Source organism: Lichtheimia ornata (assembly GCF_029851405.1).
Source record: "Lichtheimia ornata isolate CBS 291.66 chromosome Unknown scaffold00027, whole genome shotgun sequence".
Taxonomy (NCBI): domain Eukaryota; kingdom Fungi; phylum Mucoromycota; class Mucoromycetes; order Mucorales; family Lichtheimiaceae; genus Lichtheimia; species Lichtheimia ornata.
This window is the reverse complement of record NW_026695347.1, coordinates 274,106-298,618: the sequence shown is the minus strand read 5'-3', so window position 1 is coordinate 298,618 and position 24,513 is coordinate 274,106. Positions and strand designations below refer to the sequence as shown.

Sequence of the window (24,513 nt, the reverse complement as noted above, 5' to 3'; positions counted from 1 at the left end):
TGTGTGGGCTCTGGTGATAGGGCGTTTGCGGATGGCGAACAAGATGGAGAGAATGAGGTTGACCAGCATGTGTTTGTAAAGTGCATTGCAACAGTGGTGAAGAAGCCTATGTTCCGTTGGGTGTATCGAGTGCCGTGAATAGTGTTGTCTGAGAAGGTGTTGCCATGACAAGAACCCGTCAAGGACACGCGATGCTTATAGATGGAGAGTTTCAGATGGAGTGAATGGCGACAATGGAGAAGGCTGAAGGGTGCTGAAAAGGTGTACAGGAGGTGGGAGGCGTGAACAGAGTAGTTGTAGAAGAAGAATAAGCTGTTGCAGATTGAGCTTGGGTGACTTGGTCGATTTCCAAGTGGGGGCTGCATAATCGCAGACGTTTTTTTCAGTCATCTTAAATAGGGGTGATTTAAGGACGTCCATGGCATGCATCCAATAACGACATACCAATGGCTTGTTTCTTATAATGGAGTCATCTAGCATTGTTAGAAATAGAAGATAACCACAGGATGTTGCTCTTTTACATTGGATTTGCAAGATGGTATCAGCGCGCATCAGCCGTTAGCATTGCCTCCTTGTGTTACCACTCTTTGCTTGCATGAATAGGCAAAAGACGAATATTCTTCATATGGCATATCGCCAGACGCAAATCAATTACTTTGCCAAAAACTCGTTTCTTTTTTTATCCAGGATTGAGTTAAGGTTTCCATGATTTTATACTTCGAGATGAGAAGATCAGCTGGGGTTACACTGCATCGAAGGTTAGGATGATCCAACCCATTGCCTTCTCCATCCTATCCACCATAACAAGATCTATGCATCCAAGCACATGTTATTAGCATAGTTACAAAGTATTCAAGGAAAAAGAAAACAAGAGAATTGTACAATCCAAACGCCCCATCGTTGTATTCCTTATAGTGATAATCCCATTTGCCAGTCCTTATGTCCATCCTACCAGTATTCTCAGGGAAGGATGTAATATTCGCTAGTTACGATATATGCCATGTATCTTACAAATTTGTTGCGTACTTGTGTCGTGTCATTAAAGTATGCAGTTAAGGATATAAATCAAGAAGCTAATGCCATATGAATGATAGGCAAGCGCACCTATCAAGTTCAAGTCCAAGAACAAGGATAGCAAGAGTGAGTCGATGATAGAAAGGTACACGATCACAACGTCTATGTACAAGGTCGCACAAAAAGCGATAAGACAAAACAATGTTCCAATGAGAAAGACATCAAAGCCAAGGCTAGACAAGGGCACAAGGTAATCACACTGCGCTTTTATTCAATGAAGACGTTAGCTTGTTTATGATGAAGGAGAGCAGAGCAACGACAAGAATAGCGGCAATGATGAGATTCATGACCAAGCATCCAAGATAGTCCGATGATGATGACCCTGCCAATGTCCCTCACGAACCAATACCAGTAATCCTTCACAGTTGACCATTTTTATTTTTCATGAATCATAAAGCTACCTTAGTCCATCCAGCTACCAAATACAATAGGCGGGCTCCACCATAGCTCCGAGAACTCTTACCATATCCATTGTCAGTTCCTTCAACTTACGAGAGCCTCCATCCAGCACATACATAATCCTGAACCTCTGTCAGCAACCATATCCCATCGATCCATGATCCATACTTACTCCCTTATCCCAAAGGACTCCTACCCATCCATGCACTGCTTGAGTAAACCTGGTCTATAATGATACAATCCGTCAATGCCGTAACCCCATAGAATGAAAGTAACGAGACGTAGACGAGTTGACATGACTCTGGATCATGATAAAAGGCTTGCGGGTAAAAGGTGCCGTGCAGCGTACAATCATCATAATTGAACTCGTTGCAAAGGCATCCATCGGTAATCACGTTCGGCAGCATACGTGGAGGTTGGGGCTTTGGCAAGTACTTGCTGATGTTGATGATGCTCGTGATGCTATTGATGGTGATGATGATGCTATTGACGATGATGATGATGCTATTGATGATGATGATGATGTCGGTGTCGATGCTGACGTTCATGTTAATGATGAAAGCGAAGATGATGATGAAGATGATGATGAAGATGATGATGAAGATGATGATGATGATGATGATGACGATGATGATTAGCTGCTTGAAACATTTGACCATTGTATCACCATACTGCCGTTGCCTCCTTAATACTTCACGTACCAATACCTGTAACCATGGCAGAATGTATTCTACGCGCATTGAAAAGCTGCCAGCACGTTTACCTGTTATAGCCTTGTTGGGTACCTTTGGGTTAGGCAAGACCACCAAGCTAACGGCAAGACGTCAAGAAGCAAAGACAATGAGCGGTTGTTGGGGAGGTGGACATCTGTGGAGGCGTCATTGTCGAAGGTGGAAGTTGTTTGGAGTTGTGCTGGAGACGAAGTTGAAACGAGCACTGGGAAATGAGCCACCAGCTTAGTTGTAGAGATGACGCGTAGCCAAGGAGACGAATGCTGGCTGAAGGCAATTCTGTTGGCAGATGACGAACGAGGAATGTCGACAAGGAGCAAAAGCAAGGCTTGGGACAAGTATAGAAAGAAGTCGTTGTTGGAGCAAAAAGGGGGAATAAAGCAGCAGCCTGCTGGACTCGGAGGATTTATCCGCTAATTTTCATGTTTGGGTGGCGACGACCACTTCTTGTTTCCCAGCCAACCAACAATGGACCACTCGATTTGGGAGGATTTATGCAAACAGCCAATACTCAAAGCCTCCTCTGGACAATATGCAAAGCTTGTTTACGATTCGACCACGCAACTGCTTCAACCCATTCAATCGATCTTGTCAGCTCTGAATCTACGCGCCATTGGGTTGACAAAGTGCGCCGACTTTGATGCTGCTCTTCGCGATGCCAAAGTTATGCAACAGCTATCGCCTTCTTCAGCTCTTGGATATCTATGTGCAGCCGCCATTTACAGTGAGCAAGGAAAACAACTTCAAGTCATCGATGTACTCAACAAGGGATTGAGTATGGCGGACACCATGGATAACCACTATGATGATTTGACACGAGCCAAGATGGATGCTGACCAACATCAAAGTAAACGAATCGACTTTGTTCGTCAACTGCCTGTCGACATTGTGATCTCCACGCTTTTACCCTTCATGATGGATGACTCAGCTATCAGCTTAAAGAAGCCAAATCCCTATTTGCATGTATCCAACACATGGCGTGATCGTATCAGCCAAACCTTCAATGGAGTACGTTTTGAGACTTTTTCTGAAGACGACGACGACTTTGAACAAGTGATTGAGCTTTCTCGTCATATCAAGGAATTGCATGTTCACCAATTTACGCGAGGAAAATGGCTTTGTGATTTACTGCGCAATAATGACTTTTGCTCGTTACGGGAGCTAAACGTTGAAGGTGAGTTGCTGTATTCCTTCCTTATGGGTTTTTATTCACCATTTTTTTCCAAAAGGCATTACGGCTGATTGCAGTGATTACCTGGTGGCATCGCTAAAGTCAATCAGCAACACTTTGACACATGTTTATATCCAGCAGGAAGATGGCAGCATGTTAGCGATAGGCGATATTCTCCTCAACTGCCCCAATCTTGTCTCACTGGACATTATCCATCCATTTGCCACCAATTTCAGCTCGCTTCGAATGGTAAAATGGCCCAAAATTACTAGATTATCCTTCTCCCAGGGAGAAAAGGATGTTGGCTGTGATCAAATTAAAGCGATTGGCAAGCGTTTTCCATCACTCAAGGAACTTTCACTTTATCCATGTGAAGATATACAATTGACACGCGTTGTTTTGGATAGTTACCCAAGGATGAAACATCTTCACATTTGCATGGATAGCCCCATTGCTGATCTTACCTATTCGGAAGAAGGGCCCCCATGTAACCATGCTGGGATTACGCATCTTTCAGTGTATGTGGATTGTTCGTTTTGGGAAGCTGATGATTTCCGTGACCCTTGGCAGAGTGTCATTCCTATATTGAAGGAGATCCATCAAACGCTTGAATACTTGAAAATTGACGTCAACTTTGCCAATGACAACGAGGATGTCTATGATCTTGAGTACCCTCGTCTGAAGAAGCTTTTTCTTTTTAACTCTGGATGGTGGATACCACGCAACGCACCCATACTTGAGGAATTGACGATGACATCCCGTACAATCAGGGAAAATCCGGCAGTGCTTGATACAATACCACCCAATTTAAAGAGACTCGAATTGAGATTGGGACATGCATCACCTTATCTCCGTGACGAAAAAGCAGCTGTTTCAGCGTATCTCCATCGACTTGCCAATCACTCTCAGCTAAAAGAGCTTGTTATTCATTTCCACGACGCGCTTATCATTAGCAATGTGCTCGAAGCAATCCAACATCTTGGTCGTATTGAGAGCTTGAACTTGATCTTTACAAGGACATGGCGTTCTTGTGTTTGGGATTCCTATGTAATGGACAGCTTCGTTGATGGGCTTGCAAAGGGATGTCCTCGTCTATCCAATCTTGAAATCAACTGCAAGAACGCACCGTCGACATATACAGTGAATGCTTTGAAACAACTTGAAGATTTGAAACAACTTGTATTTTCAGTCGAGGAGATGGATCCCGATGATAATATTTGGCATGCCTTTGAAACTTTTAAACAGCTCAAATGTATTCGCATATATTCTGTAAAGGGTGCCAACATGGATGCTATTCGATATCTCCAGGGACAATGGCCTAACTTGAAGATCATCATCAACAAACGTCCACTCAGCTTGAAAGGTCTTATTTTCTGAAATTCATATGTATGGGCTCACCACCTAAATACCTCTCCATGTTTCACTGCCATTTATACTAAGGATCAAAATAAATCATTACTGTTGTCATCATGTACCCAAAATAGAGCTTCTCGAAGTGCTTTGGACTTGCTTGCTTTAATACATGTGTTGGATAATAGCCAGCTGGTTGTGACAATACAACATCATGACCACCATCAACATTAAGCGTGATACGATTATCTTCCCCAAGGTATTATACTGCTGCTTTTTATTGTGATAGAGCACAAGACTACACTAACGACAATACACAGTATCCAATAATATCCAAACTCCATATCCATCCTGCCTTTATCCATCATCCTTAGCTATCCAGGTTGCCTGAATACACTTACCACACCTGTACCTCCTTGTATAAAGATATCCATAAGACCCATCATCCACCAAACCTACCTCATCATCCCATAGGCTCATTCATCCCTTCATCCATCCTTGAGCGTCGAGTAAAACAATACCCGCCACGGTTCGCTAAACAATGACACCATCAAGGAACCTCGCAAAAGCATAACATGGATAGCAAGAGGTGGAGCAATTCCATGGCAACAGACGTGTTCGGATAAAAAGTGTCGTGTGTTTTGCAATCCTTGCTTTTGCTGAAGGGTCATATGGCCGAGCGTGCTTGAACAAGTACCTCTTGAAGCAAATGATGATTAGCACCATGAAATAAATGACCCCTGTTGTAATCCTGCCAACATGGCCTCTCATGATATTCAACATACCGATACGTGCAGGCAATCCAAAGTGCATCAACGCATGTTGCGAGTACGTTTTCGTCTGTTGGCTTCACGAGTGTTTCCCTTGGACGTGTAGGGTGCCTTTGTACTAGTAAAGCTGAAAACAAGGACCACGATCTTGAAGCAGATGAGCGTACAGCAATTGTGGCGATCGTTTTTAACTGGAGGCGGCTTCGTGCCAAGTGGAAGTTGGTTAAGGTTGTGGTGGAGACGAAGCTGAAACTAGTACAGGAAAGAGATGAGCCACCAGAAGTTGTTGTTTAGAGATGACGCGTAACCAAGGAGACGAATGCTGGCTGAAGGTAATTCTGTTGCCAGATGGTGAACAAGGAATGTCGGCAAGGAGCAAAAGTAAAGCTTTAAAACGATGCTCAAGTATAGAAAGGAGTCGTTGTTGGAGCAAAAGGGGGATAAAGCAGCAGCCTGTTACCTCGGTGGATTTTATCCGCTAATTTTTACCTTTGCGTGGTGGCACAGCTCTTTCTTGTTTCCCAGCCAACCATCAATGGACGACTCGATTTGGACCGATTTATGCAAACAGCCCACTCAGCCAGTCTCCACTGAAAAGTACGCAAAGCTTGTCTACGAATCAACCACTCGACTCCATCAATCCATTCAATCGATCTTGTCCACTCTGGATCGGCGCGCCATGCCATTGTCAAAGCTTGCCAACTTTGATTGTGCTCTTCGTGATGCCAAAGCTATGCAGCAGATCTCGCCCACTTCACCACTTGGATATGTACGTGCCGCCACCATTTACAGCGAGCAAGGAAAACAGCGCGATCTCATTGATGTTTGCAACAAAGCGCTCGACACTATTGATACCAAAAATCCCGGCTATGCAGCACTGCTACCTATCAAGGTCGATGCTATGCAACAGCAGGATAAACGCATCGATTTCATAAGCGAGCTTCCTATCGACATTGTTGCTGCAACGCTTATTCCTATGATTGCTGGTGATTCAGCTTTGGATTCATTAAAGCCATGTCCCTATTTGCATGTGTCAAATGCATGGCGTGATTACTTTTTGCGATGTTCACATGGATTGCGTTTCAAGACTGGGGACAAGGAAGAAGAGGAAGACCTTGAAAAGTGTTCAAAATTAGTGAGGTTTGCTCGGCACATCAAGGCATTGCATGTTCGCGAATATTCCAAAGGAACCTGGCTCTCTGATTTATTACGTGAGAATGATTTTTCTTCGCTGCAGGAGTTGTACGTGGATGGTAAGTGTGGGCTTCATCTCTTAAAGTACTCTTATTCAACCTTCTTCATATAAGGAATGGGACCTGGCTATATGGATTGCTTTGTTTCGTTGTTGCAATCAATCGGCAGCACATTGACACATTTGGATATTCCTGAAGACTATGACGCCCTGGTGCCTGTGGCGAGAGTATTATCAGCTTGTCCCAACCTCGTTTCGCTTACAATGCACGAGCCCAATTTTGACGATTTCAAGCATGTCCCGATGACACCATGGCCAAACATGACGACATTATCGCTCTTCTGCCAAGGAGCAAGCCTTGATCGTGATGAGATAATACGCATCTGCCAGCGGTTTCCAGCTCTCAGGAAATTTGACCTTCACTCATGTACGGATATGGAATCGGCGCTCATCATACCAAGATATTGCCCTTTGTTGAAAAGTGTTGAGCTTGCGTTTGAGGAACTCTCTGTGGGGGTTGCCTACTCAGATCGCAACACTGGATCTGAAAAGGTTGAGGTTACCAAGATTTCTGTTTGCATGGACGATTGGGAAGAATTTAGCGATGTTGCGTTTACGCATTTGTATCCTGCTTTAAGACAGAATCATACAACACTCGAAGAAATCCAATGGGATATTTCGCCCGAAAGAGACTTCCACGACCTTGACAACATCCAATACCCTCGGCTGAAGAAGCTATCACTCCTCACGTCCGCACCATCGATAATAGACAACGCGGCTATACTTGAAGAATTGAAGATGACATCAAAAGCAATCAAAGCGAGCCCTACTATTCTTGATACAATCCCATCCACTTTGAAGAAGGTCAAATTGAAATTGGATGGTGGTCGGGACCACGTTGACACAAACACCATCGCACGCTATCTTGGTCGTGTGGTTAAGCAATGCCAAATACATGAACTTACTATACACTTCGACACGTCGGTTGCCTTTGAGAGCGTGCTTCATGCCATCTACCGTTTCAACATGCTTCAAGGTCTAATGCTCTGCTTCAGCGGGAATTGGGAGCCGTTTCAAATGGAAAGGTTCCTTGACAGGCTTGTGAACAAATGTCCTTATCTATCTTGCCTTGAGATCAATTGTATGAATGCCCCATCAATCTCTTCCATAAATGCATTGAAACGACTTGTACACCTCAAGCAATTTTCCTTTTCTACCAAGGACATGGGCCCCTATGACAGCTTTTGGCTTACGCTTCGAACGTTTTCTCAACTCAGGTGTATCCGGGTACGGCCGGAAGATCCAGTCACCAAGGTTCAAATTCGACATCTCACGAAACACAGGCCAGACATGAATGTTATTATAGATGGATGGTACCAACCATTCTGAATGTCTTCGTAAGTAGTGGAATACGAATAAATCAACTCTAATACATATCCAGACATTTGTTTTCGATCAATAAACCTGCTTTCGCTAGTATATATATATGTGTGAATAGAGGTTTTGAATGATGCCTTATAGTCGTATGCATGACCACTGCTCTCAGAAATACAAGGATGTGACGTAATCTATCGGCAGAGTGCTGCACACAACACACCTTCCATTTTTGCCTGTGTGGCGGTGTAGTAGCTAAAGCTATTGTAGTACGGTTGCGTAATCCCTTCAATACGGTCATTTTTTGTTGAAGGGAACACACTCACGATGGGCATAGATATAATCGAATCATTGCAGAGGCTTTATGATGTATCCATGAATACTTATTTCCAATCATGTGGATGAGGAAATGTTAAAGCGTGATCAATTGAAACAATAACCCGCATTAGCTTGGATGTATGGATGCGCTCTGTTATCGGAATAGTGCACAAACATGCTGTTGTTTCGTATAACCGTAGCTAATTAGCGTTGCTAATTGTGATGTTTGGTAATAGAAAATGGATAACAATGAAAAGTACGTTGAGACTGAAAGATCCTTCTTTATTCTTATCGCTCTATCCTTATTTATAGTTTTACGAGATCTTGGTACGACTAATTCTTCAAGAAGGATCTGTATGACAAGAACCAATGGTTATATGACAGCTACGCTAGTCGGATGTTTCAATTGGATTCGAGGTGGTTCCTTTAGTTACTTTAATCGGTTTCAATCACTTAGGTTTGGCTCATGTATTCTTTAAGGAAAACATTCATCCTTTTATTAGTCTGGTCATCCATAATATCATTATTACCCCCTCCAGTTTGGAACAAACGTGGAAGGATTATGGTGGTATGGTGTAGGATGTATTGTGGTGGAATGTGTATTGTGAGCAACATGAAATGGATGCGGTAACACAAATTGAAGATGAGCGCATGAATGGCGCCGTCATAAAAACCCGTGCAAAAACCCAGTGGGAAAAAATAAGGTGGTCGCAAATGCTTATGTATACAAATACTTGTTGATTACTTTCTAAGGCGTTTGCTACGTCGAGTGGTAGTATGTTGCCTGTGGCTTCTTACGCTTTGAAGATGTATTATCGGCATGATGCTGACTTTGATCATCTTTGACCAGCCTATTCCAATACTGCATGATGAAATCAGGGTCGGTAAACTTATCGTGTAAGCCGCAAGTATCATTTCAGGGCCAATAGCAACTCTTCTGAAAAGAAGAATGTCAGCTGCTTGCTCGGTTTGCCGTTTAGCGATTGATGATGGCTTGTACCTCGTATAATTCATCAGCGGGTATAACTTCATCTTGAGATGAGCTTTAATTCTGATGGTGCATAATCTTAGCATTAATAGAACCGTTTCATCCTGCAAGATGTAAGACAATTTTTTGCGTCTTGCGCAAGACTGTGTAGGGCCTCGCAGCAGGTAAGTTTGCGTACCACGTGTTTGTACCCGTGCCATGATGACTTGCTCAGGAAGCTGAATACCGAGGCGGTGTTGGTCGTAAACTTTTTCTTGCAAGTTTATATACAACATGGTTCTTTCTTCTTTGAGCGAAAACACGACCTTTTTGCATATGCCTTCTCGATACGCTCAACCAATTGCTCATACGACATCGGTTTGATACTTGTGGAGTCCTCTTGTCGGTAATCGCGAAACTCGTCGATGCCGCGGCGAACATTAAGGAGTGGGCAATTGCAGTCGTTTGGAAACGCGCATATTGAGTGCTAACTGTGTGCTAGAACATAGTAGTCCCAGTCTTTTCCAGAGCCTTCGATCCTTTTACGTACGATTTGAGTTGATGATTGCACCCAACGTTCGGCTATGCCATTTGCTCGAGGATGATAAGGCGTTGTGAGTCCCAAGGCGCTCACTCCCAAGCTATCGACAAGCCGAGGTGATTCTTACCCAGCCCCGTTGTCAGATTTCCTGGATGACTTTAGGTAAGCCGAAATCGCGCGACGGTGAAGGCATGAACCACTGCATCGATTTCCTTGTTAGGCAAGGCGCGTGGATGTAGAATCTGTACATACGTCTACCATTACAAGTAAGTACATACAGAATGTGCTGTTCATTTGAGGCCAGTCAACAGCCCATCGTCATGGTATAAATAGATTGGTCGTAGAGGATTATACCTTCTTCGCAATATTATACTTTTGGCATTGTGAACAACGTTTTACTATTTCAACGGCATCCTGGAGTATGGAATTCCAATGGTACGCCTTTTGTGTTGCAAGTACTCCGATTACCGTTCACCAGTATGGCCAACTTGGGTAGGAGCATCTCTTCAAGAGATCACTTTGTTTGTCGGCATCTGTGGTTGGAGTCAATGTATCGGTTGGGATTTTGGGTGAAGGTGCAGTAATGAGCTGCTTTCTTCTTCTTCTGCTTTGATAGCAATTCGTTGAGCTGGAGGCAATTTTGCTCCCCTCCCAGCTGCACTTGGGGTGAACAAGCGAGAGAGCTGACTGTGAAGTACATTCTTAAGAATTGTAGATGCACTACTTTGAAAGAGTAGTTAAGGATGGTATCCAACCAATTGATCATTGATTGGCAATCTTTTGAGTATGAAGATACGTGAGGGCTTTTATGATCCGTATAAAGAGTAAACTGATTTTCCAAAGAAATTGATGGAATTTGTCGAGAGCATAAATAACAGCAAGTAACTCCCTCTTTATTGTTATAATTACCGTGCCGATTTACGCAGAGCGCAGAAGCCAATATCGTGCCTGCTAAGGCCTCATTGAAAGAGAACCGCTCCACGCCATAATTAGAGGCATCTGTGGCGACATAAAAAGGCTCATTCAGATCGATACTTCGGTGTATAGTTGCAGCTAAGGCTTCTTTAAGCTTATTAAAGCGCAACGTATGGTCACGAGTCCAGTAACCTCTCAAGGACCTCTTTTCACGTAGAGCTTCAAGGGAGCGCTTGTTTGGGATACATTAGGGATGTGACTCCTGAAGTAGTTAACAATGCCCATGAACCTTTGAATGTCCTTGCCACATTGTGGTATAGCCACGTCATACGGAGTACGTCCTTACGAGGATCGAGTTTAATAACATTGCGGATCAGTGCAGAAGCCTATAGGTATATGCCTTTTGGGCAAAGTGGCATTTGTTTGGATTGGGCAATGGCTTGCAGGTCAACGCATGTATAGCTTGTTGCACGTGTTCACGATGTGTATCCATATCGGAGGAAAAGATCACTATCGTCGGAATGCGCAATTGAATGGCATGTCTTTAAAAATTCCATATGCATGACCCGCTGAAATTTAGAAGAAATGGTTTTGAAAACCAAATGGACACCCTTGAACATGTATTGCGACCATTGTGAGTGAACGTGGTTTTATGCCGATCATCTCTTTTGATCTTAAAGCGGTGAAAGGTTTCGTCAAGTCAAGAGTAGTGAATACCTTTGTCTAACCAAATTCAAAGATTTCACGAATGAGCGGCAATGGATATCGATCGTCAGGCAGGTAATGGTTATGGTGACGGGACTGGGCATGGTCTTTGCCTGCTTTATTGCTGCATGCATCCTTTTTATCAGCCACGTCATGACTATTCCAAGACTGTTGACTTGAGCTTTTGGAATAATGACACCATCCTTCAAGCCATTTTTCGACAGCATCAATAACTGGTCTCAGCTAAACGGTATGGATATTGGCGGTGATATGAAGTGACACCATCGGGCGTGGGCAACTCCAGCCAACGACTAGAATTGCTAAAACGTGGTGGATAAGATGTTAGCATTAGCTTCAAGGAACTTGTTAATCCCATTGAAGAAAGCTTTACGTTCATCATCAGAACCTGCAGCCAATAGAGTGCGTCTGAATCAGGCTTCTCGTTTTCACTAGAATCTTCTTCATCATCCAGCGGACAGCGTCCCTGTAATTGCAAGTCCAATAGCATCAACCGCCCAATGATGACATCCTCTTTATCAAGATCCTCCATCACTTCAAAGACAAATGTAGTTCTAGTGAATACGATATTATAATGCTCATATATCATCACCGTGCAGAATGATCACCGCAAAATTAACCAGATAAATAGCAGTAGTTCCCACTTCAATGAATAACAGTCCAATTATTATCATGGTCATCTTTATTACCTGCATGAAATTTCAGCTCCTGAATCTACTAAGGCCCAGTAATGCCATATTGCCCCATAAGAATGGGAGAATTGATGAGCAAGGCGGCGGATTTTGTTGACACATGCTCAAACACTTCATCAGAAGACTGAACAATGGCGCCTTGATGACTTTTCGCCGTGTCACCTCCAAAACATCTTCCATGGCATCATCGGCAGGGTGAGGGACTTCATCCATATCGGTGGACTCCATCTTATCGGTAGCAGGCTCAGGATCAGCTGAGTTGCATGTATTATCGGCGGCAGTAGTAGCAGCGCGCAGTAAAGTGCGCATTGGAGCTTCTTTTCTTTGTCGTTTCCCGCTTTTTCTTTTTAGCCTCGCGGTATTCGTCACAACGATGGATCAGGATCCCCATTCTCACAATAAATGCAAAGCCCATCTTCGCAAGACTCAACCTGCTTTAGCCTTGTTGCTCTTTGGGCTTGGACTTGACCGCTGGTTGCAGTCAGCAGGCTTGTGCTTAACGTACTGCTGATGATGAGGGCACCAGTCACGGTTACCAGCATTGGATTGCGGATCCTCCTCACGCTTACGCTTGTAAATGGTCAATGAATTGGCCACTTTGAGGATTCTTCACTAACCCGTTTGGGCTTATGACTGCCCGCGACAATTCACGTTACCGAACGTTTTCGGGAATCTCATTCTGCAAAGCAGAAGTGAGGAAACGAATAGCCAAATTATGGTTGTCTTCGAGACCACCCTCTATACAGGTATTCATGAAATGGTATTCCATAATCAGCAACTGACTGCACTGTACCGCGGCGACGCTCTTAGCCTTTGTGCATTTGCTGATCCGCAGCAGTAAAGCGCTCGTAATATTTTACGCCCGGTCCCAAGTCATGCCCTTACGAGCAAAACCTTTCCCTTGAACCAATGATCCAAGCCGGGCACTCCCGCCAAAGGTAGCCATCTTTTCCAAGTCTTTTTTGCAACCAATGGTATCGGCATTCAAGATCTTTTCGAAGCGGTTCAAAAGTGCTCAGCAGTTGGGTATACCTCCCCAAGGTTATCGAACACAGAGAAACCAGCAATCTGGAACAATGGCACTTCTGCTAATTCCATTTGTAGTTCTTGTAGTGGTATTGCCACCTTCCTTGCGCCTTTTTAGCCTTTTCCTTTTTAGCAGAAGTCATTTTTCACCATTCGTCATAGGTATAAAGGCGCGGAAGCTATCGAGAGCCTTTGGGTCTTGGCAATGGTTTGGCTGACGGCGTTCGAATTGCTTCAGGTCAGGTCTCCATGACTTCAATCGACTAAACGGCTTGTCGTGTTTATCCTTGTAGTGCTTGATGATCTTTACGAGCTCTTGCTTGCTCTTGTCTTGTTGTTGTTGTCCTTGAGGTTGTTGGGCCTCGGTCATGGTAACGTCTTGGGTCTTGGTTTGGTCGTTGGTAGAAGACATGTTGGTGGATAGAGATGCAGAATTCAACGTAAAAATGTGATGTTTAATGAAAATATAACAATGAAAAGTACGTTGAGACTGAAAGATCCTTCTTTATTCTTATCGCTCTATCCTTATTTCTATAGTTTTACGAGTGGTATGACTAATCTTCAAGAAGGATCCATGACAAGAACCAACGTTATATGACAGCTACGCTAGTCGGATGTTTCACTGGATTCGAGGTGGTTCCCTAGTTACTTAATCGGTTTCAATCACTTCTAGGTCATTCTCATGTATTCCTTAAGGGAAAACATTCATCCTTTAATATTATTCAATATCCATGATTGCATTTAACGGTTCCTATATAAGCAGCCTTTATTAGGCCACCTTTGATCTCACAATCACGTATCAATACAATTACTAACACTATCACCATTATGCATGATTCACTATTTATTTGCTATAGGAGCTATCTACCCACTCGTATCCTGCTTAAGCCAAGCTTCAATATGGTATGTATTTCATGTGTGGGATACGGGCACGGAGCAACGCGATAAGATAGTCCTGGATTGGTGCGATGATGATGATGACATTGTTGAGCTTGGTGAACGACAAGAGATTGACAACATCCCTTTCAGCGATCGAAGATGCATGGATTCGAAGACATTGCAGGGTAGGGTGATCCTTCATGAGCGTGATAGTTCCTTCCGGTGCTGGTTGACGACCAAAGTATAACTCAAGGCGCAAAAGAGATGGGCATCCCTCGGCAATGGTTGCATTTGTTGATAGGTATGCTGAAGGTGTTTCAATGGTTGTTGTCAATAATGCAACCTTCGTCACGTTTTGTAATCCACCAATCATATCCATCCAAGAAAAGGTCGATACATCTGCACCCATACCAACTTGTAGTTCCTTCAACAGTGAATCCTTGCCAAGCTCTACTTGATGCTCAAGAATGTTGCGAAACGATATCGAATCCATCGTCATTTTTCTTGTGGAAAGTGTTTGGAAGTTGGATAATCCTCTCAATGCGTTCCATATGGTATCTCGATTAGCTGCATGCGAGCCTAACCGGACATGGCAAAGGTTAGGTGATCGGTGTATGATCGATAGAGCGAGTGTTGCAAGTTGATCATTGGCAGCGTGGACCTCAAGTTTCTTTAAACGGTCAAAGGTCAACGATGAACCCAAGCTCTTGTAATCCCGTACAACGCTTTCACCAATGAGTCTTCCCGTCACGCGAATGTGATCGATGGATTGCCGGTTTTCAAGTAAGAGTGGAACAAGGTCATCAGCGTTGAATTGCTCGTCGACATCATCAATTCCCAAACGCAACTTTTGCAATCCTTGAACATGCCGATCATATATGTCTTCATCAAAAGAATCGCATCCACCGCATTTCAATAGCTTCATCCCTGGGCAATATACATGAAGACGCGTTAAAAATCGTAAATCTGGAACGTGGTGTAGATCAAAGTACACGAGTGATGGAAGGTGCGAGAGGATGTTGATCATCGCATCATACGAAAGCGGGAAGATAACAGTGGACAAGGTGAGTTGCGTCAACGTCGTATGCTGCACTGTAAGGTGGTGTATAGTGAACGACATCAGTTCCAAAGATACAAGACCAGGGCACAGATCGAGTACACCACCCAAATGAATTCGGGATGTACCATAATCATCGTCATTATCTTCCTCTGTATGACCCTCCATATAAAGGACTAGATGCGTCATCGTTCGGCGAACAGATTCAAGAGCAGACATGAGATCGTCTTCTTCATACCCATTATCTACATGAAATACGTTAGATGTACATACCACGCTGAGGTTCTTTCTTTAGACACTTACAACAGATCGTTACATGGGTGAGATTTGGGAAATCGCAATCATCGAAAACTGAAAGAGGACCCTCATGTAAATTGCTTCTCCCTGCTTCCACTAACAATGTCTTGACGTGTTCGGCAAATCGTTCAAGCTCACGGAATTGAAATACATCGCTGTTGGTTACTCCATCAGCATGAAAGCTCAAGTTGTTGCAAAGCAAGATTCGTTGTCGCCATGTGCGTGATACATAAAGGTAAGGACATGGAGTATCCACTGCTAGCCGGTATAAGTAGTTGATCACCCAAGGCAATATTTCAGATACAACGAGCTCCAAAGGTAGTTGACTAATGAAGTCGACGCGTTTGTTTGCTGCATCCAGTGCATCTTTTTGCCGCATTTGGAGGTTGGTGTAACGATAATCAGATGATGATACATGCACAAGACCTTTTTCATACATGGCTGCTGCGTCTTGTTGCCTTCCTTGTTGTTGATAAATGTCGCCTGCCTTCAAGTAGCCAAGAAAAGAGGTTGGATCGATAGCTTGCATAACGGCTACATCGCGCAAGGCACGATCAAAGTTGCCTCCATTCGCCATTGCCGTCGAACGCTCATTGAGCTTCGCCATGAATTGACATGTAAGTTGGTTGATCTCTTCTGTTGCCGTTGCAATGACCGCTTGTCGTTGTTGATGATGAGAATTGATAGGTTCGATTGAAGGAGTGCTGGGATCGTTTATTTGGGCAATTATGAATAGAGATTGGGTAAAGAAAGAGGCGATCATGCAAGGTGGAGACATGCCTGAGATATATTTCACAACCCGCTAGCTTTAGACATCGCACATTAATTATCCATTCTCCACAACCATAATCCGATGTACCAACATCAGCACTAGCAATGAGAGAAAATGCTAAAAGAAAGCATGGGAACTCACCTGTGGGATCCATCCATCAGCAGCATCATTCACATCCTGATGATTCAAGTAGTTGACGTTCATGAATGGCCCGTTGTCAGCCTTTGGATTACATTTATTGTACCTTGAAGTAAAATACATCTAATCGTTTCTACCACAATGTCTTGCTTCTTCATATCTTAAGATACCAATGATAAGATATGGTTTTTCTCCTTTGCATCATGAAGCCATTCCGATTCATAATCATGGGAGCTAATGGACGATCCATGTTGAGCTCCTAGGACATACCTTGATGTATATAGTAATACGGTTGTAAATGAGAAAGATAAAGCGAACGTTAAGGACATGACAGCCTATTGTTGCCATCACACCATCTCCACCACCAATGATCCTGTTAACCTCCTTTTCAATTTGAGTCAACGATTTTTATTTCCAGACATCAAAGAGACTACACTAAAACAGCTAGCGAAACAACAATCGGCTCCATCCACTTGTATCCATACTCCATATGCTCTTACCATACCCATTCACCCGGCATTCAACGAGTACAGCTTTTCCGGATGGCTTGCAAACACACATACAAAACCAGGTCCTTCTTGAAGGAATCCATGCATCATACAAACGTACCTCGTGAACCCAAAGAAAGTAATGATTCATCCCTCCGTCAGCACCCAACAAGAGCATCACATCAAACAAAATGAAAGCATCCAGCAACCATCGCGACCAAATACAGCACAAGGGAAGCAAGGACTGGATAAAGGTAAAGGAGTTGCTGATCCAAAATTTGCCCTGGAGCCGGTAATCCGTAGTTGTTGACATTGGTTCCTTTTCCATTCAAATAGACAGCAACAGTCATTGGGCGCTTGAAAAAGTGCGTGATGATGATGATGAGTAACCTGAAACAAACAACCCCCCTTATAAGCCTGTCAACCCTCGCTCCCATGATAAAATTGCACGTACCATATCCATTAATACAAGGCAACAATGGTTGGGCGCTTGAAAAACATCCTCATGGTGATACGATGATGATGAGCAGCCTGAAACAAACCAACCCCATTTTAAGCCTGTCAACCATCTCTCGTATGATAATATTGTACGTACCATATGCATTGATACCGAGCGACAATGGTTGGGTGCGTGAAGAAGTTCGTGGTGATAATGATAATGAGTAGCCTGAAAAAAAAAACAACCCTCTACCTTTAAACCATCCCACCCTCTCTCCTATGATAATATTGCACGTACCATATCCATCAATACAAAGCGACAATGGTTGGGGGCTTGAAAAACTTCCTAATCTTGATAATGATGAGCAACCTGAAACAAGCAACCCCTCTCTTAAGCCTATCAACCCACTCTCCCACGATAGTACACACACCATATCCTCCTGTAACCATACCAAAGTGCATGGAGGTAAGTTTGTGAGACGACGTGATTACTTGATAGAAGGTGTATAATCGTGTGGCCAAGTCTGGTGCCTTTGCGCCAGCCAAGATTCCAAGGTTTCTACGATCTTGAACAGGCTTGAGCAATTCTGATTGTTGGCGATCGTTTTACAGTGAGGCGGTATTATCAAACGTGGAAGTTGTTTAGCCTGGTGTAGACGAGGAAGCTGAAGCGAGTACACGCAAGCGATGACCTACCGAGGTTGTTTTGGAGATGACGCGTAAGCAAGATACTAATGCTGATTGAAACCAATTCTGTTGGCAGATGGCGAACGAGGAATGTCGACAAGGAGTAAAAGTAAAGCTTTAGAGAGGGTGTTAAAGAATAGAAAATAGTCGTTGTGGGAATAAAGCGAATAAAGGCGGTGATGACTGGGGCCCCTTTGAGCCAGCAATTTTAAGCTGGGAGCGGGACTTGGGCTTGTCACACACTTCTTCCTCAACCTGCATACAATGACATACTCTATTTGGAACGATTTATGCCAACAGCCTATGCCCATTGCTTCTTCTGGAAAATACACAAAGCTTGTACAAGATTCCACTGTTCACCTGCAACAACCCATTGACTCCATCATGTCGACTCTCAATGACCGCGCCATTGGGCTGTCAAAGTGTGTCAACTTCATTGCCGCTCTCCAGGATGCAAAGCTCATGCAACACCTGTCGCCTGCCTCAGCACTTGGGTATTTACGCGAAGCCTCCATTTACTGTGACCAAGGAAAACAGCATCATGTTATCGATATTTGCAACAAAGGACTCAACATGGCTCTTACAAAGGATTCAGACTATGCTATATTGCAACAAGCCAAAAACCACGCTGAGGAGTGCCATGCCACATGCATCGACTTTATCCGCCAACTGCCTCTTGACCTTGTCATATCGCTACTCGTCCCTATGTTTGTGGAGGATGATTGTATGGATGGATTGAAACCAAGCCCGGCTTTGTATGTTTCTTACTTATGGCGTGAGCGTATTATCCAGTCTCTTGGAGGATTACGTTTCTGGATTCGATCAGAAGGAGGCAAGACGCTCGCAGCACTGATGGAGTTTGCTCCGCATATCAAGGTGTTGGCCATTCAACAATATACCAAAGGAACATGGTTGGGTGATTTGATTGGTGACAATCACTTTTCATCATTACTGCAGCTAGACATTGAGAGTAAGTTATGCCCTTCTTTTAAAAGCACTATTTACTTATCATTGACTTCTATAAAAAGAATTCACGAGTATGTACATTGGCCGTTTTCTCTCATCGTTGAAATCAGTCAGCAGCACCTTGACCCACTTTGATGTTGATATGGAAGGTGGTCCAATGTTGAGCGTACCGAAGGTTGTGTTGGCATGTCCCAACCTCGTTTTCCTTCGTATATGGTCATGCTACGATCCCGATGTCAGCTCTCTCTCCATGTGGCATTGTCCAACAATAAAGACACTACGCTTTACCTCTGCAAAAACCTATCACTTGTGATCATGTCATCGAGGTTTGGAAACGTTTTCCATCGCTCGAGGAGTTGGAGCTTTCGCCATGCACCAATGTACAACCAGCGCTTGTTGCTCCCGAATATTATCCAGCGATGACCAGCGTTGGTATCTTTATGGAAGGTGCCAGTATTCGTTTGGTATATTTGCATGAAGAAGTCTACAAGGAGGAGAGCGGCATGAGTAAGATTGTTATCGACACTGAGGATTTTGGAACGGATATATGCAAGGACACGAGCTCGGTGGTAAAGCGACACCACAACACACTCAAGCACCTTGAATGGGATATGGATACTAGCCATGACATCGAGACCATTGACAACATCCAATTCCCTCGGCTCACAAAGCTTTGTCTCTTTTCTTGTGGATGGCAGATAATACGCAATGCGCCTATGCTGGAGGAATTAGCATTGACAGTGGGAATGACCAGCATGCATCCTCAAGTTCTTGATACGATGCCACCCAACTTGAAGTCGCTTGATTTGGACCTCAATTCTCAGCACGCCTATGATGATGATGATGACTCGCCCATCCTATGCTATCTTAATCGTATTGCTATCCAAATGCGGTTGAAGAAATTGGTGATTCATTTCAACAGCTGTAACAACGTCGCCTTTATTCTTGATGCTATCCACCGACATGATCACCTCGAATGCTTAAAGATCAGGTTTACGGGAGAATGGGTATCTATCCAATGCAGAGCTTCTTGAATGGGCTTGTCAAATCATGTCCTCTTTTATCATCCCTCGAACTCAAATGCAAGACTGCACCATCAGCCGATTCAATCAATACACTGAAACGTCTTCCACATTTGAAGAAATGTGGATTATCGATTTACGGCATGGGGATGATCGACAGCTTTTGGAACGCAATCCAAACGTTTACAAAACTCAAATGCATTACGCTCTACCGTTCCACTGTGGCCGAGGATGCGAGAATCAATTGTCTCAAGCAACAAAGACCGGACATGAAGGTGATTACCAATAAACATGCCATCCCATCTTAAGTGAGCAATCCAGTAATTCCATCACCCCATCTCATTATTCCTTAGTAGCTGTACGTAGGATACAATAAATATCTCAAACTAGTTGTGTGCATACACCTATATTCATGCGTCATCACCATAACATCCATAAACCATTGTTGGAGCAACTCGCTGTTTACCCCTTATTGTCACACGTTCATGATCGTCATTGTTAATGAACTCCATGATTAAAAGTAATCACGAAGCACTATGTGCTGCCGTTACATTTGGGTAAAAATCAGTAGAGCACAACTCTTAAAAAGGTTGAAAGCTCAACGTATATAATAACTCCTTGCTTTAACCACACACATCTACCTCCTCAACGCCATGATACCCTTCTCACCGGGCACTGCCCGTAAACCGTATTCACCCACCTACTACCCATATTGCCATAGCAACGTGTTAAGGAGACTCTGAATGAACACGTTTTATTATTGAACATGCTTTATATATAAGAGAAGCCTATAGCCATATAAAAGAAACTTTTGTATAAGAATAAGAAAGCTTTATTATGAAAAACGAAATGACTACTTGTGCCAATGCTTAGCCCATCTCCATGGAGATGGTTTCCAGGTGTGACCACGTGGAGGTGATTGGCAATCCACACCCTAGTTTTTTGTCATTGCGGACTCTTGCTCAGGTTTGGCTGGGTCGAGTTGATTGGGGTACTAGTGTAAAGTGTTTCCGTGTTTCGTGACCTTGCAGTTTCGTAACCCTTTCGATTCGTGGGTGTCTTGCTGGTTTCGTGAGTACCCCGAATCCCCTCCCCCAGCTAACCTGGATACCGTGTTTCGTGACGCTTGTTTATAGGACCTAGCGAGCCATACTTGCGGTCTTGTCCGGGAAACCTAGAGTGAAAGAAAGATACTTTGGAGTTGGGGAAAAAGGGCTTCCTTTTTATACCAAAGTGGGTTGTCATAGCACCTTAGACGCGTAAGCGTTTGTGACACACGAAATTCGGCCAACTTGCTAAAATCTTCGTATCGCATTTACTCAAAACCACTCAATTCAACCTATTGTTGGCCATTAGAAAAACGTGTGCCTCTCATCGAGACGATTCGAATGGTATCCTATTTATCATGATTTAGTTTACTTTTGTCCATATGAACATTGCTATGGTCACGTAGTACAATTTCCTTTTTGGGTCACGGTTTCAGATCTCGGGCCGAGCTCTTTGGAACCACTGCCATAGAGTATAACTCTTAGGTTTTCAAGTAAACCTCTTTTGTGGTAATAGAGAAATGTGTTCGTCTCGATGATACGAGCATAACGGTATGCTATTCGTATGATAGATTTTTATATCCTGAATGGCTGAAACAGAGCTGTGCATCAACACCTAATAAATTCACTTCTTTCAAACCTATACAAACAACATACCGGTAGGCTCGTCTCATCGAGAGGAACACGTTTTTCTATTACCACAAGTGAGGTTTACTTGAAAATCAACGCGCTATGGCCTGTAGCAGTGTTTCGAAAGAGCTCGGCCCGAGACCTGAAACCTCGACCCAAAAAGGAAATTGTACTACGTGACCATAGCAATGTTCATATGGACAAAAGTAAAGAAAATCATGGCAAACAATATACCATTCGAAGCGTCTCGATGAGACGGACATGTTTTCCTAACGGCCAAAAACAGGTTGAATTGAAAGGTTTTAAGTAAATGAGATATGAAGATTATAGAAAAAGTAGGAAAGTGGATAAGGTTTAGGGTGACACGAACGCTTACGCGTCTAAGGTTTTGCGCAATCCACTTTGGTATAAAAGAGAAGTCTTTTTTCCCCAACTCCAAAGTATCTTTCTTTCCCCTCCTCCGACGGTCTTCAAAGGTAAGTTTCTTTTGCACTGGTAGGTGAATGAGTGGTGAAGAAGAGGGGATAAAGAGGACTATTGGGATACAGTATGTGAATGGGTGGTGAAGAAGAGGGGATAAAGAGGACTATCGGGGTATGTGCATGGGTGATGAAGAAGAGGGGATAAAGAGGGCTATTGGGGTATGTGGATGGGAGGTGAAGAAAAAAGAAGAGGGGATAAAGAGGTATGTGTATGGGTGGTGTGGGTGGTAGTCTGACCACGACTATAAATTGGTCGTCTTCAATGACGAAAACTTGCATCCTGATTACGATGTTAAACCAATCCGTCCGAAATGACGTTAAACTACGGGTGTGGATTGCCAATCACCTCCTCGTGGTCGCACCTGGAAACCATCTTCATTGATGGGCTAAGCATTGGCACAACTAGTTGTTTACTTTTATTAAATAAAGCTTTTCTTATACACAAAAGCATCTACATGGTCATCTTCCTATATAAGTAACACAATGTCTATAGCCAGATAGCCTTCTGTTTTATATGTTGTAGTTTTTATATATGAAATAAACAATCATTCATCCAGACGTTGTGGCAGTAATTATGTGCGTTGCTATTGAAGCGGCGAAGTGTGAGAGATGCTGAGTGGTGCTGTGTCTAAAGGTGCATGCTGATGGGTCATTTTCGTTTATGTGCGTGAAAACGGTTGCTTTGTGTACTCAGCTTCAGCTTGTTTGTTATAGCCAGATTCAACAACAACAGGACCGTAATTCGACATTGGGAAAAGCTCATTAGCAAACGGTGTGTGGGAGAGTGCATGCATCAAGATGAGTAACATGTTGATAGTGTGCAAATGTAGGCTTGCATTTGTTCGTGTGTATACTGATAGGCATGTGTTTTTACAGCTTCCTTGTTTCAGGAATAATGCACAGTGTCAGATGCGTGCCGTAGGTGGATGTGGCTCTGATGATGGTCGACATAGTGTGCGTCGAATGGTTGCCGTCGAGTTGTAGGTAACGTGAAACAGCATGTTGCAGGATGAAAACAAAAAGGACGCCTCTGTAAACTGGTTGCTCATCATCTCCCATACCTGTCAAAGAACTTAAACCTAGCGTACTTGCATGTTCGTTTCATAACGCCCAACTTACCTTTTTCACTAGCTACATGTATCATATAACGCGGCTTGTAATTAAAGAACGACGTGATCTGTGATATGGTAGAAACATACCGTAAACATTGGCTCTGTGATGTTTCAAATAAAGAAGAGAAGAGACAAGATAAATCCTTTAGGACTCGTGTGTATGTCTTTATGTATGAAAGATCAAAAGATGAAAGATGATGGTTTCTAGCTGCTTGATGGATGCTTATTTATACTATTCTATTGTTGTTGTTGACATGTCATGTGCTTCTAAGGAACGTTCGAATGTGTAGTGGAAAGGTCTATTCTATGTTTCTAGATATCGTATCCATAAACAATTACAGAATACAACAGGCTCCTTGCACAGAATTCGCTACCCACCATATAACCTTGGCATATACTCCATCGTCACTGATCAATTGTGTCACTGCAAATGGCTAAGGCTGTAATCCTCAATGATCCCCAATGCAATTGATAGGGCCACGATAGCGCTGTCACATGGTTGCATGTAAATCATAGCTGCCAAGGATGCCTTACTTCAGAGAGGAAGGCACGATCCCGCTCCATGCATAGCAAAGAAATATCTACTATATCGGTAGTTGCTGCCATCAAACGCCCTTTTAACGTTGGCGTTGTGATATAGGAAGATAGAAGATGTGTGTGTGCGTGTGTGTGAGAGCTGTGTAGCGAGAACTGGTAACAGTAAGTGTCCGTGAGACTCGATAAAGAGAAAGAAGACGAAGTTTATTTTGGATGACTACACGTTGTGTATATAGATGTGATGATGCAAACATGCTGAGTATGCAAGATGATGGTGATGAGGTCTTGAGACTACGACAGGCGTTACCAGCGACACACCGCGCACAGCACCAAATAGATCCCCGCTCGATGATATAGCACAAGCTAACGATTTCACTTGCTGAGAGATTGCTCAAGGTATCCGTTCAGGGAGTCCAACAGTAGTATATACCATAGAACCAATAATAAATGTTGCCTGCAAGATCTACCAATAAGCGAGACAAGCTGCAGGTAGCTGATTGTCGGTCACCCGAGACGGTAGTTGAGAGGCACAACCCTACGACGATCCACTTGCTGTCTCCGAGAAAACCATCCAAGGCGAAATAGAGACCTTCGTCCATCAAAACGATAGCGCCCAGTACCACAATTGCAGTCAGCCCCTGAAGACCTTTATGGCACCAAGGAGTAACTCAAACGACCGCTGGATGGAATGAGAGACCTATCAATGCGCATGTTACTAA

At 43.5% G+C, this 24,513-nt stretch overlaps 7 protein-coding genes across 7 annotated transcripts; 4 read left to right on the top strand and 3 right to left on the bottom strand.

Moving 5' to 3' along the window:
- Positions 1-2,672: 2,672 nt before the first annotated feature.
- O0I10_006299 (uncharacterized protein) lies at positions 2,673-4,752 on the top strand (the record flags this gene model as incomplete). Its single annotated transcript, XM_058486329.1, has 2 exons — positions 2,673-3,378; positions 3,434-4,752. 2 exons carry the CDS (start codon positions 2,673-2,675, stop codon positions 4,750-4,752), a joined length of 2,025 nt encoding a protein of 674 aa, XP_058342941.1.
- Positions 4,753-6,030: 1,278 nt separating this feature from the next.
- On the top strand, positions 6,031-8,076 carry O0I10_006298 (uncharacterized protein; the record flags this gene model as incomplete). The annotated part of the gene is made up of 2 exons (XM_058486328.1): positions 6,031-6,748; positions 6,803-8,076. 2 exons carry the CDS (start codon positions 6,031-6,033, stop codon positions 8,074-8,076), a joined length of 1,992 nt encoding a protein of 663 aa, XP_058342940.1.
- A 4,150-nt stretch (positions 8,077-12,226) lies between these two features.
- O0I10_006297 (uncharacterized protein) lies at positions 12,227-12,526 on the bottom strand (the record flags this gene model as incomplete). The annotated part of the gene is made up of 1 exon (XM_058486327.1): positions 12,227-12,526. The coding sequence occupies one exon, from the start codon at positions 12,524-12,526 to the stop codon at positions 12,227-12,229; it is 300 nt and encodes a 99-aa protein (XP_058342939.1).
- Positions 12,527-13,382: 856 nt separating this feature from the next.
- On the bottom strand, positions 13,383-13,655 carry O0I10_006296 (uncharacterized protein; the record flags this gene model as incomplete). Its single annotated transcript, XM_058486326.1, has 1 exon — positions 13,383-13,655. The coding sequence occupies one exon, from the start codon at positions 13,653-13,655 to the stop codon at positions 13,383-13,385; it is 273 nt and encodes a 90-aa protein (XP_058342938.1).
- Positions 13,656-14,138: 483 nt separating this feature from the next.
- On the bottom strand, positions 14,139-16,254 carry O0I10_006295 (uncharacterized protein; the record flags this gene model as incomplete). Its single annotated transcript, XM_058486325.1, has 2 exons — positions 14,139-15,424; positions 15,483-16,254. 2 exons carry the CDS (start codon positions 16,252-16,254, stop codon positions 14,139-14,141), a joined length of 2,058 nt encoding a protein of 685 aa, XP_058342937.1.
- A 2,009-nt stretch (positions 16,255-18,263) lies between these two features.
- O0I10_006294 (uncharacterized protein) lies at positions 18,264-19,999 on the top strand (the record flags this gene model as incomplete). Its single annotated transcript, XM_058486324.1, has 3 exons — positions 18,264-18,969; positions 19,028-19,145; positions 19,240-19,999. 3 exons carry the CDS (start codon positions 18,264-18,266, stop codon positions 19,997-19,999), a joined length of 1,584 nt encoding a protein of 527 aa, XP_058342936.1.
- Positions 20,000-20,045: 46 nt separating this feature from the next.
- Positions 20,046-20,276, top strand: O0I10_006293 (uncharacterized protein; the record flags this gene model as incomplete). Its single annotated transcript, XM_058486323.1, has 1 exon — positions 20,046-20,276. The coding sequence occupies one exon, from the start codon at positions 20,046-20,048 to the stop codon at positions 20,274-20,276; it is 231 nt and encodes a 76-aa protein (XP_058342935.1).
- Positions 20,277-24,513: the final 4,237 nt, after the last annotated feature.